The following is a 12,337-nucleotide window of genomic DNA, read 5'->3' as shown; positions in this document are numbered from 1 at the left end:
TGAAAAAATGGGAGTGTGTCCAACCATATCTAGAGACCAAAATCTTGTATACAGCATGTTGATGACCATTACAGGAATAGTTGTGCCAAAAAATGAGAATTTTGCTGAAATTTACTCACCCTCAGGCCATCCATGCTGTAGATGTGTTGTTTTTTCATCGGAACAGATTTAGTGAAATTGAGTATTACATAACTTGCTCACCAATGGATCCTCTACAGTGAATGGGTGCCGTTATAATGAGAGTCCAAACAGCTGATATAAACATTGCAATAATCCACAAGTTATCCACATGAATCCAGACACAGGTTGAAGTTAAAGACATCTTTATTATGTATTTGTTTCTTACAAACACACAGCTTTTCACTTCACAAGACATTATTTGATGGACTGGAGTCATGTGGATTACTTTTGGGTTGTTGTGATGTTTTTATCAGCTGCTTGGACTCTCATTCTGACGGCACCCATTCAATGCAAAAAGGATCCATTGGCGAGCAAGCGGTGTAATGTTAAATTTCTCTAAATCTGTTCTGATGAAGAAACAATCTCATCTCTATCTCAGATGTTCTGAGGGTGAGTACATTTTAAGCATATTTTCAATTTTGTGTGAATTTTGTTCCTTTAATCTGCAATGTCATCTTGCAAACATGGGCTCAGATTTGTGTAATCTGTTTGCATATTTGTGAACAGAAGTTTGGGTTTGCAGTGTAAATATTGCAGTCATGAATTGTGGCCTTTACGCTCAACTAAAATCCACAACTAATCCTAGCACTCCTTAACTAAATCTCTGCTATCAGGATAACTGTAATTAAACGCTAAACTATTATTTTATGAATCAGCTGGATTTTTCTGTGAAGTCTTTGCACATATTTACAAAAGATTAGCTTGGATTGTTTCTGTATGATTGTATGATTATATCTTGCATTTGTGAAAGCAAGTCAAGTTACAGGTTTTTGTTCAGTACTGCACAAACAGATGTTCAACTGACCAACAAATAGCTCAGAGGTGGGCGTCCAGCTGACATCTTGTGCAATTTTGCATTCGTAATGTTAGTTCAGATGGGGTTTCGCATTTATAATGCAGTAATCCTCTATAATGTGTCAGGTGTGGATTAAAGAGGTTGAAGCAGATCCCAGGCAGCATTAGAAGAGTCTTCCTTAGATTGCACTATTGGACGAGGTGCTCAAGCTTGATAGAGACAGACTGATTTTGCAGCCGTCCACACAACCTCAGAGGAGCTGTAGTGATGAGAACAGACATGCTGGACCCACAACACTGTCAGGCTTGCGTGTGCGTGTGTGTGTGTGTGTGTGTGTGTGTAGAACAAGAAGATAAATGGCGGATTCTAAATGTGAGGGAACGGCCCCTCCCAGAGAGCAACTGCTCATTTCTCTTTCTGTCTTCAACTCTTCTCTTCTTTTCTTCTTTTTTTTTGCCTTCTATGTTTTTGCACTTTCTTGTATTTTGTCTAGCATCTCTCCAATAGTCTTTACGTCAGTATAAATGGAATAGTTGACCCTATAAATGAAAATTTGGTCATCGTTTACTTACCTTCATGTCGATCCAAACCTGATTTTTTTCCCCCTTTCATGAATCACGAAAGGAGAAATTTTAAAGCCTCTTATTGGTTGCTGAAGCTCTCTGAATATTTCAAGCTTTATGATGTTTTCATGATATACAGGATAGTTTAAATGTTTTGCATTTATTTTAAAGCACATTTCCTCAAATTCTTATTACATTCTTTTTTTACTTTTACTTTTTTATTTTATTTTATTTTCAGTCTTGGTATCAATCAAGCAAGTTTTGAGAACTGGATCACTGACCTGATTTTCAATAAATAATTTAAACATTCAACTCACTGATTAAATGATCCAGTAGTAATGAATAACTGCTCACTGGAGTCGGAATAGCGATTTCAGTTTTGACCTTATTTGGCTTCTGAAGATTTGAAATATAGTGTACAGGTCATATGAACTACTTTACAACTTTTATGCTTCTTTCATGGCGCTTTTTATGGTTTTGGTCTTTTCTTGAAGCTTGAAAGCTTCAGTCCCCATTCATTGTAATTGCATAGAAAAGTGACCAGTACAATATTCAGAAATCCACCATGTGCGTTGCATGGAAGAACAACAGTAATACGCCTCTGGAACGACATGAGGGTGAGTTAATGATGACTGAATGTTCATTTTTGGTTGAACTCTCCCTGTAATGACTGCGTTTGCTTTCCCACAGCACTGTGTCTGTGGCTGTTTTATTATTCAGGTTATTCTTGTTTGCTGTGATCTCCACATTCCTCTCCGCTGTCTGCCTCTAGAACATGGGTGATGCACATCCTCACCACTAAACCACTTCCTGTCTCACCCCCTTACAGTAGTTAGTTCCTCTCATCTGTATCTTTCTCTTTCCCTTTCCATTTCCGTTTGCCAATAGAAATTCCATATTGTGGGTGAATCTCATGAAATCTCGTTTCACACCAAAATTGTAGAGGAAAAAAATGAAATTATATTTTGCATAAATAAAATGAAACCTATTTGGAGGATTAAAATAATGATATTACTATAACAGTTACTGTAATGCAACGACATATCCAGTACCATTCAAACGTTTGAGGTCAGCACATTTTTGTTTATGCTAGGTGTATTTAAAAAAATAAATGAATGAATACTTTTATTCAGAAAGGACAAATCAGATTGCACAAGTCACTTTTATATTGCTACAAAAATCTATTTCAAATAAATGCTATTCTTTCGAACTTTGTATTCATCAAAGAATCCTGAAAAAAGGGTCACAGTTTCAGCAGGACAAGAATATTACATTTTTAAAATATATTTAAAAAATATTTTATATCTTGTTAAATCTTAATTAAATAAATGCATCCTTTGTGAGCATAAGAAATTTCTTTCAAAAACATAATAAACATTATTAAATCATTAACATTTTGAACAGTTGTGTACATATTTTTTATTTTTTTTTATTTTTTTAAACCTGATGTTTAAAATTAGTCTCATGGAAGAACTGCACATGTATAGTTTTAAAATGGTATGTAATTTAATATATTTCATATTGATTTTTTTTATTAAAATAAATTGTGCATTGTGGTAAAACACATTGCTGGTCATGAAAGTAGGCTTAATTTTATTGTAGTAAAATATAATTTTAAATGAATTTCTGTTAAATTTGGGGTTAAATGCCCCAGACATCCTTACAGGTTTTGTGAGATCCACCCATGTCCTTTCTCCGCACGTGAAGCTCAGAGCGTCAGTGTCCTGGATATTTGTGCTGGATCACGGCTGCTGTCCTGAGCTGCATGTGGCAGCCTCCCATCGCTCAGTGTCCTGTTATATCCCTCTCCTTGTTTTTCCTGCATTGTGTTGTTGGTGAGCAGTGACCTCTTCACTCCCAGGTCTTTCGGCCTCCCCTCCTGCGCTCTAATCATAAAGTGTGGAGTCCAGCACATCCCATCATTCCCCTATCCTGTTTTCTTTACCAACGCGAGAGAACATGGGGCGGCAGTATGAACATTAAGTGCGTATTTTGGTCCGCGGACTCCAGTCGAGTGTGAAATTGTGGGGCTCTCCGGCTGAAAGCGGAAACGGCAGGAAAGGCCTCATGGATGGAGAGCTGCAGTTTTAACAGCGTGTCTGAGACTCTGCTTAAAAAAACAGAGAGCTGATGTACTGCATATGTGCAGAGGCCTGTACATTATAGCACACGATATTTGTGATATTACTATTGAGATGTAACAGCTACTGTAACCTGTTTCATATTTTATCACATTATTCCTCATAAAAGCCTGTGTGCCCTTAAAGGAACAGTTCACCAAGGACTGGAGCTTTCCTCTGTCAAAAAGGAAGCACTGTAAAAGTATCGTAAAGCGGTCCATTTAACTTATAGCGCTATATTCAAAGCCTTCTGAATCCATATGATTGCTTTGGGTGAGAAATAGACCAAATTTTAAGTTACTATGTTACCTTCCAGTAAGTGAGTCAGTGTGCTAAACTCAAACTGGATCATTGTGTTTATGAACAAATCACTTAGAACTCGACCAAATGATTCATTGAAAATTTTTGACTTCACAAAAATGATTAATTCAGACAAAATTACTTGCTATAATGAACTCTTGATGAACTCATAATGGCAGATGTCAAGATTTTCAATGAATAACTGTAATCAGTGTATGATCTCAGAAGATTCAGAATGTTTATGAGACACATGAGCCACTTTTTTGGTGAGTTTCCATCTTTTTATAAACTAGAAAGCTCCAATCTAAATTCATTACACAGTTACACCAAAGAAAGACAGAGGATAAGCAAGTGAGTTTTTAGATTAGAGTGAACTGTCTCTTTAAATGTTTTTGTTTCCGAAACCAGGTCCAGTTTATTTGATCCAATCTGATCTGACTGAATTAAATCCTTTTGATTGCGTGTTTGTATACAAATGTGCGTTTTGAAAAGAAAAAAACTGTCACATGGCAATTTGTCTTGGCTCTTTGTGCTTCCTGATGTTGAAATTGGCTCGAAACGGGCTGGCTGTGGTTCCAATCCACATATTTACATGTGTTTGTGCTCAGGTTGTTTCAATGCAATCAGGGAGTGTGGCATGACGTTAACAAAGTCTCCTCCTGCTTCTCATTAGCTTTTTCTCCCCCCCGCCTGAACCTGATCAAGAGTCTACATTCTACATTCAAGAGGTAGATTGTTCAATAAGTGTTCTCTGATTTAACCTTCCTTTCCCTCGCCCTCAGGCCTCTCTATTGGACCTGAAGGAGCACGCCTCGTCCCTGGCCTCCTCTGGACTGAAGAAAGACTCCAAACTGAAGAGTCTCGAAATCGCTCTTGAGCAGAAGAGAGAGGAATGCACCAAACTTGAGAGTCAACTCAAGAAGGTGAGCCAGACAATTGAAGGGAATTGAAGCATCACAGCTAGCAAACACAGAGTCTCGTCGTCTAAGCAGCGGACAACACCTAACAAGCCATTAGGGTGACTGGCACGCCTTTAGCGCTACGTTAACAACACTTAATGCTATGACAGCGAGCTGAATGTTCACTCAAGTGCACTTTACCTGTGGAGTTTTTCTCTGTCGAGTGCTATAGAGGGAAGATATTAACTCTGTTTCACACCCGAGCGAGACTGTGGTCAACATAGGTCTCTACCTTCAACGACAACATCCTAAATGAATCAGAATCTTATACTTGACTCATTTGAAACACTTCAACAGCACAATTATGTTAACAGGCACTCAAATGCAAGTGCGAAAAGATACTCAACAAACATTGGTTCCAATAGAATCTGATCAAAGACTTTAGAGATATAAAGAGGGTGCACTTACATACTTAGGAATGAGAGAAAGCGCAATGCAGAATATAACACAATAAATCCTGCCTTCTAAATAAAAGATATGCACGTTTTAATGCCATCTGAGTAGAAGAAACATTTATGGGACGTCATGTCAGATTTAGTTGCTGATTTGAAATATTTAACTTAATTACAAGAGTGTTGCAAGCAGATTTTGAGATTTCAGGATTTGATTTATTTAAATAGATATGTTACAAATGTTGCCCAGTCAGACTGCTCTCTTGGTTTTGGAACAGAGCTATTTAATGAATTTCAAATCTTATGGCCCCTGCACACTACAGAGATCTCTGATGGTGCTGGTTGGAACAAATAAGATTTGATTTAAGGTTGAGGAAACTTTTTCAATACTTTTGGTCACATTGAATGTAAACTATAGCGTGCAGGTGTGCTTACGCCTTACTTCTGTGACTCGTGTCTTGGAAACCGCTATATATATGTTCCCAATTAGTGCTGCACGATACTGGAAAAAAATGATGTTGTGATATTTAGTTCTCCTGTGATTTATTATTACAATATGAAAATTATTATTTTTTTCTTTAAAAACACTGCTGACTAACACACACATATATATATATGTATGTATAAATAACAGTGAGTGGCTTGATTCACAGTAAATGAACTAAGCTGCTTTGAGATGCTGAAAAACATCATGAGCTGCATGCATGTACTGTAAATGAACAGTGCCATGCTTCAGCCATAAACAATATCAGTTTTATTTCGATATCTTGTGCATCCCTATTCCCAATCATCCCAAGTCTCTTCTTTTTGTAGCTCATGCTACTTTAAACCACTACAAGTGATGTTCTGACACAGCTTGATGCTCCAACCATGTCTTTGACTTCTCTCCTCTTTGCCATCTGTTTTCACACTCCTCTAATTTAACCAGATCAAATGTTTCTCACTTTTTGCTTAAAAAATATTTTGTCATCACTCTCTGTGTATCACCCAATTCTGTTTTCTTCCACAACCCCTGTGTTTTTCTTTTTCTTTCTTTCTGAAAGCGCTCTGAGCTCATGTCAGGCCATCCCTTCAATCTTGTAAGTGCATCTCAGTGTGAAAAGCCTTCCTTAGCAGTGCCTATATATATATATATATATATATATATATATATATATATATATATATATATATATATGTATATATATATATGTATATGTATATGTAAATGTATGTGTTTGTGTGTGTATGTGTGTAACTAAATGTGTGAGTGGAGCTTTGCTTGCATGAGCTGGAGGCTTATCTCAAGTTTAGTTTTGTGTGTATGTGAGATAGAGAGGATATGTTAGGGAGCTGGCGGAGTCTCTGAGTGTTCTGAGATTTTCTTGCATGAGATCTTTCCTTATCTAAAGCTCGAGAGTGATGATATTGTGTTGTTTGACGTTGCTCCTCAGCGGAGCTTGGATTTAGTGGCGTGTTTGTAAGCTGATATGTGTCGCACTGAGCTGTGTCAGTATGGTGTGCACGTGCTTTTACAGATGCTACACTTTTGTGCCCAACCATAGTTTTTAGTTGAAATCATAAATCAATATTTATTACTTGAATTAAAATGTATATATTCAATATATATTCAAGCTCATTTCAAATTTGATGCCTGATACAGGCTTTAAAAAAGTTGGCATGGGGGCAACAAACAGCTGAAAAAGCAATACATTTTGAAAAGATTCAGCTGGGAGAACATATAGCAACTAATTGTTAATTTACATCAGATCTGTAACATGATTAGCTATAAAAGGGATGTCTTAGAGAGGCAGAGTCTCTCAGAAGATGGGCAGAGGCTCTCCAATCTGTGAAAGAGTGTGTAAAAAGATTGTGGAATACTTTAAAAACAACATTCCTCAACGTAATGAGGCTTTGCAAATCTCATCATCTACAGCACATAACATCATCATAAGATTCAGAGAAACTGGAGAAATCTCTGTGCGTAAGGGAAAAGGCCGAAAACCTTTGTTGGATGCCCGTGGTCTTCGGGCACTCAGACGACACTGCATCACTGATGATTTGTTATTGACATTACTAAATGGGCCCAGGAATACTTCCAGAAACCACTGTCGGTAATCACAATCCGCCGTGCCATCTGCAGATGCCAAATAAAGCTCTATCATGCAAAAAGGAAGCCATATGTGAACATGGTCCAGAAGCGCTGTCGTGTCCTGTGGGCCAAGGCTCATTTAAAATGGACTGTTTCAAAGTGGAAAAGTGTTCTATGGTCAGACGAGTCCAAATTTGATATTCTTGTTGGAAATTACGGACACTGTGTCCTCCGGGCTAAAGAGGAGGGAGACCTTCCACCGAGTTATCAGCATTCACTTCAAAAGCCAGCATTTCTGATGGTATGGGGGTGCATACGGTATGGACAGCTTGTATGTTTTGGAAGGCACTATGAATGCTGAAATGTGTATATAAAGGTTGTAGAGCAACATATGCTCCCCTCCAGATGACGTCTATTTCAGGGAAGGCCTTGTGTATTTCAGCAGGACAATGCAAAACCACATACTGCAGCTATTACAACAGCGTGGCTTCATAGTAGAAGAGTCCGGGTGCTGAATTGGCCTGCCAGCTGTCCAGGTCTTTCACCTATAGAGAACATTTGGCGCATCATTAAACGAAAAATACGTCAAAGACGACCACGAACTCTTCAGCAGTTGGAAACCTATATCAGGCAAGAATGGGACCAAATTCCAACACCGAAACTCATAACCTCGATGCCCAGATGTCTTCGAACTGTTTTGAAAAGAAGAGGAGATGCTACACCATGGTAAACATGCCCCCGTCCCAACTATTTTGAGACCTGTAGCAGGCATCAAATTTGAAATGAGCTCATTTTGTGCATAAAATAGTAAAATTTCTCATTTAAACATGAGAAATTTTATCAAATATATATATTTGTTCATATCAAAGCGCGAAATAAACTACGTGCATGCAATGCTGTGGTCAGTTAAGGCATGAAGTTACCAAAAAGGCGAATTTAAACTACATGCCTTAAAACTGTGCGTGCATGTAATATGTTATATATGGGTTACATTAAGAACATCTCTCTGAAATGGTTTTCAAAACTGTTCTGGAGCATCCCAGCACGGTCTCCCTCATCTAACACAACCGATTCAACTCATCAGCTCATTAGTAGAGACTGAAATGGGTCCGACCTGAAAAGGGTAAGCAAAGTTGATGAGAGTTTAGAGGAAATACGATGGGTGTCAGATCCATGTCACGTCCAGCAGTGACAGCTCTTAAAGAAAAAACAGCCAGAAACAACTTAATAACCAGCTGCTGTGATGTCTGTTCATCAAGAATAAAAGAAAAAATAGGAAATCAATAACTTTTATATAGCTGTACATATTTATCTGTATTTAGTTTAGAATTTAGTGTTTGATAACTTTATTCAATATCTGTATCTTTCTGCTGAGGGGCACAGGTAGCCTAGCTATATATAACATTTATTATAATGGGTTTATGTGAAGATTGTTTTAAGTTCACTTAAATTAGAAGTTATTTTTAAAGTCTAATAAATGTTAAAATTGATAGCTCTTAATTATAATGTTTAATGGCTATAGTCAATGGTTAAATATTAGGGGAAATGTTTTTATAGGGAAATCAATATTACTTGGTATCAGTGATACTGGCCTTCAGTCTTAAAAAAGATGCCATTAAACAAATATTAAAAATATGTTCTTTGTACATTAATTTGAAGATTGAATGTGAAATTATTGAAATATAAAAGTATATTTAAAAACGTTAATGTTAGGTGGGATTAATCGCAATTAATCGCAATTCATTTCAGAAAAAAATGTGTGATTAATTAGTTAATATTTTTTAATCAATTGACAGCACTTGTTAGAGTGCCCACCTCCCACGCCGGAGACCGCTGTTCGAATCCCGCTCGTCGCTGTGCGAGTAAGACCAGTTACATATAAGGCAACATTTCTCATTTTCACTGTTTATCTTGATGTAGTAAAATAACAAAAACTAAAAGTGGGAAAAAAAAAAAACAAAAAACAAAAACAAAAAAAATATATATATTAGTGTTATCACGGTACCAAAATTTCAGTATTCGGTGCCGATACCAGTGAAAATCCACGGTTCTCGGTACCAATTTCGGTACCAAAGCAAAACACAAAAACATGCTATTTTTATTAATAAAGTCAAACAAAAATAAAATGTTCAAAAATCAATGCCATTCTTTATATTTATTTAAAATTGTGTTTCAAGTTTTTTCGCAAGTATGAAAAACAGCATACAAGTTTCACCCAAATTTAATTTCTTTTAATTTATGAAATTTAAACATTTTATTTTGTTAAAATTAAAATATGGAACAAAAATTGTGTGATTATTTCTTTACAAATAAGGATTTATTAATTTTTTTCAACAGTAGTAATAGTACCACATACATTCTACTAAATAATAGTAATATATTTCTGGCACAATGTTTTTAAGATAAACTTTTATTTTGACGGGTTGCCTTGAATACCTTTACATTTGTGTGTGTGTAGCTATATGATACGACACTGGTTTTACTCGAATGAAACGGTTCTGGAGATGTTGTTTATGTATCCATGTCCTCATTGAGATGGCAGATGCTGAAATCACAGTGAGCTTCCGTGTATGTAGTAAAAAAAAATTGCGCGTCTGCTCCATTCATTCATACAGACACACGCAGAACAACTTTTGCGGCTTAATATTTACAGATACTAATCCAGCAATTTGATTCAAGTGTAATGACCTACTTTTGATTAATTCATCCAAACTTTGACAAATTCCGTGACATTCCGTGACCCTTGACTAAAATTCTAAACATAAAGATGTATTCAAATGGTTAAAACTACAAGAGTATCTTAATGATACTAAACTAACCCTACCATTTAATTTAATTGTATTATTTCAATTAAATAATTTTATTATTTACATTTTATTTTATGTAATATAATGTTTTAATTTAGAATAGTTTGAAAAACATTTTATTTTATTCTAGTCTCTTTTTTTAAAAGTAAATGATCATTTACAGTGAATTAGCAATTCAAGACAGTATTGTGATATACCTATTCATTTTATGTCATCTCTCCATTTTCAGGTAAAAAAATAAACTAACGAACTAACAAAAAAACCATATACCTCCTCAAGCCCAAAAATGAAACTGGCATTTATAATGTTTTATTTATATATATATATATTTTTTTTGTGCATTTTGAAGTTTGACAGTCTGTCTTTTTGTTTGTGGAAAAGAGCAGCGTAAACACTCTTCAAAATTTTTCTATTTGAGTTTTCCAGGACAAAGTAAGTCATACAAGTTTGGATAAATGATGATATCTTAAATTTAAATCATTCCTTTAAATATTCATACGCTTAAGTGTTCATGTCTGTGAGCTTCTGTGTATGTAGGTGATTGTGGTTGTTAGTTTTTTCAGACTGCAATGAAATCTGTGCAAGTACATTTAGTTCTGAATGGTGATGCTGAGATCTCGTATGAACCGGTCACCTTCGTATGCACATTCAGAGCTCTTCGCATGGCTCGATGAGAAGATCTGGGTCCCATCGTCTGTTTCAAGAGTAATGAAATCTCTGGCAGCGTGTGTGTGTCTGTGTTCGCACAGGGTCTCATATAAAAGCAATGCAAGTGAAAACCCGCTGACAGCTCGGTGGGCGTCTGCTGTGATTGGATGAGACAGAAAGGGGGCGGAGGCCTCGATTGTCCCTGCGTGACCGTCAGGAGTGTATGAAGATGCAGCTCACGAAATGAGATCAGACATGCCACCAAGACATCCAACGGTCTACATTACTCAAACCAGCCAAGAGTCCCCCAATGCACTTCATATGGACGCACATCAAAACTCTCCTTTATATCCCCTGCTGTGCACACATACGCTTTTATATCATTCAACACAGAGATGTTTTCTCGCAAGAACATTTATAGGTCAAGAAAGTCTGCATAAATGCATATAAACACTGCAAATGTGTGCTGTTTTCACACAGCCACTCTTTTATTTTGCCCAGCCAAACAGGCACAAACACATTATTAAACAACATTATTAAACCGCATTTCCCACAAGCCCCTGTTTGGTGCACTCTGGGACACTGGTTGTTCCTTTGAAAGATGGTTCCGTATGGATTGACTGCTCTGGCTTTCCAATACCAACAAGCTTCATAGAGCTTACAAGCAGACACCCACTAATAACTGTACAAATGCTAGTTATTTCCTACCCAGTCCGTCTGTCTCGCTGTCACTTTTTCTTTTTTGTCCTTTTTTCTGATGTTTAACGTACACGTCTGTGTCCTTATTGTGAACGGGTTTGTCAGTGGTCTTGAATACATGCTTTTCATGTGATCAGACGAATGTGGCCCATTCCAAGAATACAGTACACATTCTTGTAATTCAAGAATTAAATTACCAATTAAAATCATGCAACAAAGTTGCTATTTTGATTACTAAAAGTAAATAATCTATTTTCACATTTTTACACACTTTTTGGATGCTGACTTCATTTGTCAAATTTTAACATTCCCCATTATTTCAAGAAGAATTTTTTATAATTTAAATGATAATTTTTTTTAAATAATTTATTTATTTTTCTTTAATTTATGGGAAATATAGGTCTATCAAACCAGCACTTGGTCCCAAACTAGCTTTATTTTTTATTATTATTATTCATTAATTGTTTTTAAATATAAAGACTATGTTTGTCCCCTGAAACTCACTCAGATTTTTTTTTTCTTTTATTTATTCATTTTAATTATTTATTTGTTCATTTTTTAATAAAAAGACTATGCCCCATGAAACTCAGATTTAAAAAAAAAAATGTTTTGGTGTTCAAACAGCTGACTGGCAAACAATGCAATGATTAAAAATGAATCCTTTCTAGAAAATATCTGCATCGATCATTATTTTATTTTGTTATATTTAGTTTATGGAGTTTATTTGATTATTCGTTACATTTTGTCTATTTAATTTTCATATCTAATTCATAGAAAATAACAGTCAAAGGATTTACATTTT

General features: G+C 36.0%; 1 protein-coding gene across 2 annotated transcripts in view; it reads left to right on the top strand.

Moving 5' to 3' along the window:
* LOC306861188 (ELKS/Rab6-interacting/CAST family member 1-like) overlaps nt 1-12,337 on the top strand; it is a 220,764-nt gene that overhangs the window by 51,372 nt on the left and 157,055 nt on the right. For both annotated transcript variants that reach the window (XM_079403325.1, XM_079403324.1), the window contains one exon: nt 4,742-4,882. In XM_079403325.1, coding sequence (XP_079259451.1) covers nt 4,742-4,882 — 141 coding nt within the window. The remainder of the gene's footprint in view (nt 1-4,741; nt 4,883-12,337) is intronic.

This window comes from Barbus barbus (genome assembly GCF_936440315.1).
Source record: "Barbus barbus genome assembly, chromosome: 42".
NCBI lineage: Eukaryota > Metazoa > Chordata > Actinopteri > Cypriniformes > Cyprinidae > Barbus > Barbus barbus.
This window is presented reverse-complemented; position numbering and strand designations above follow the sequence as displayed.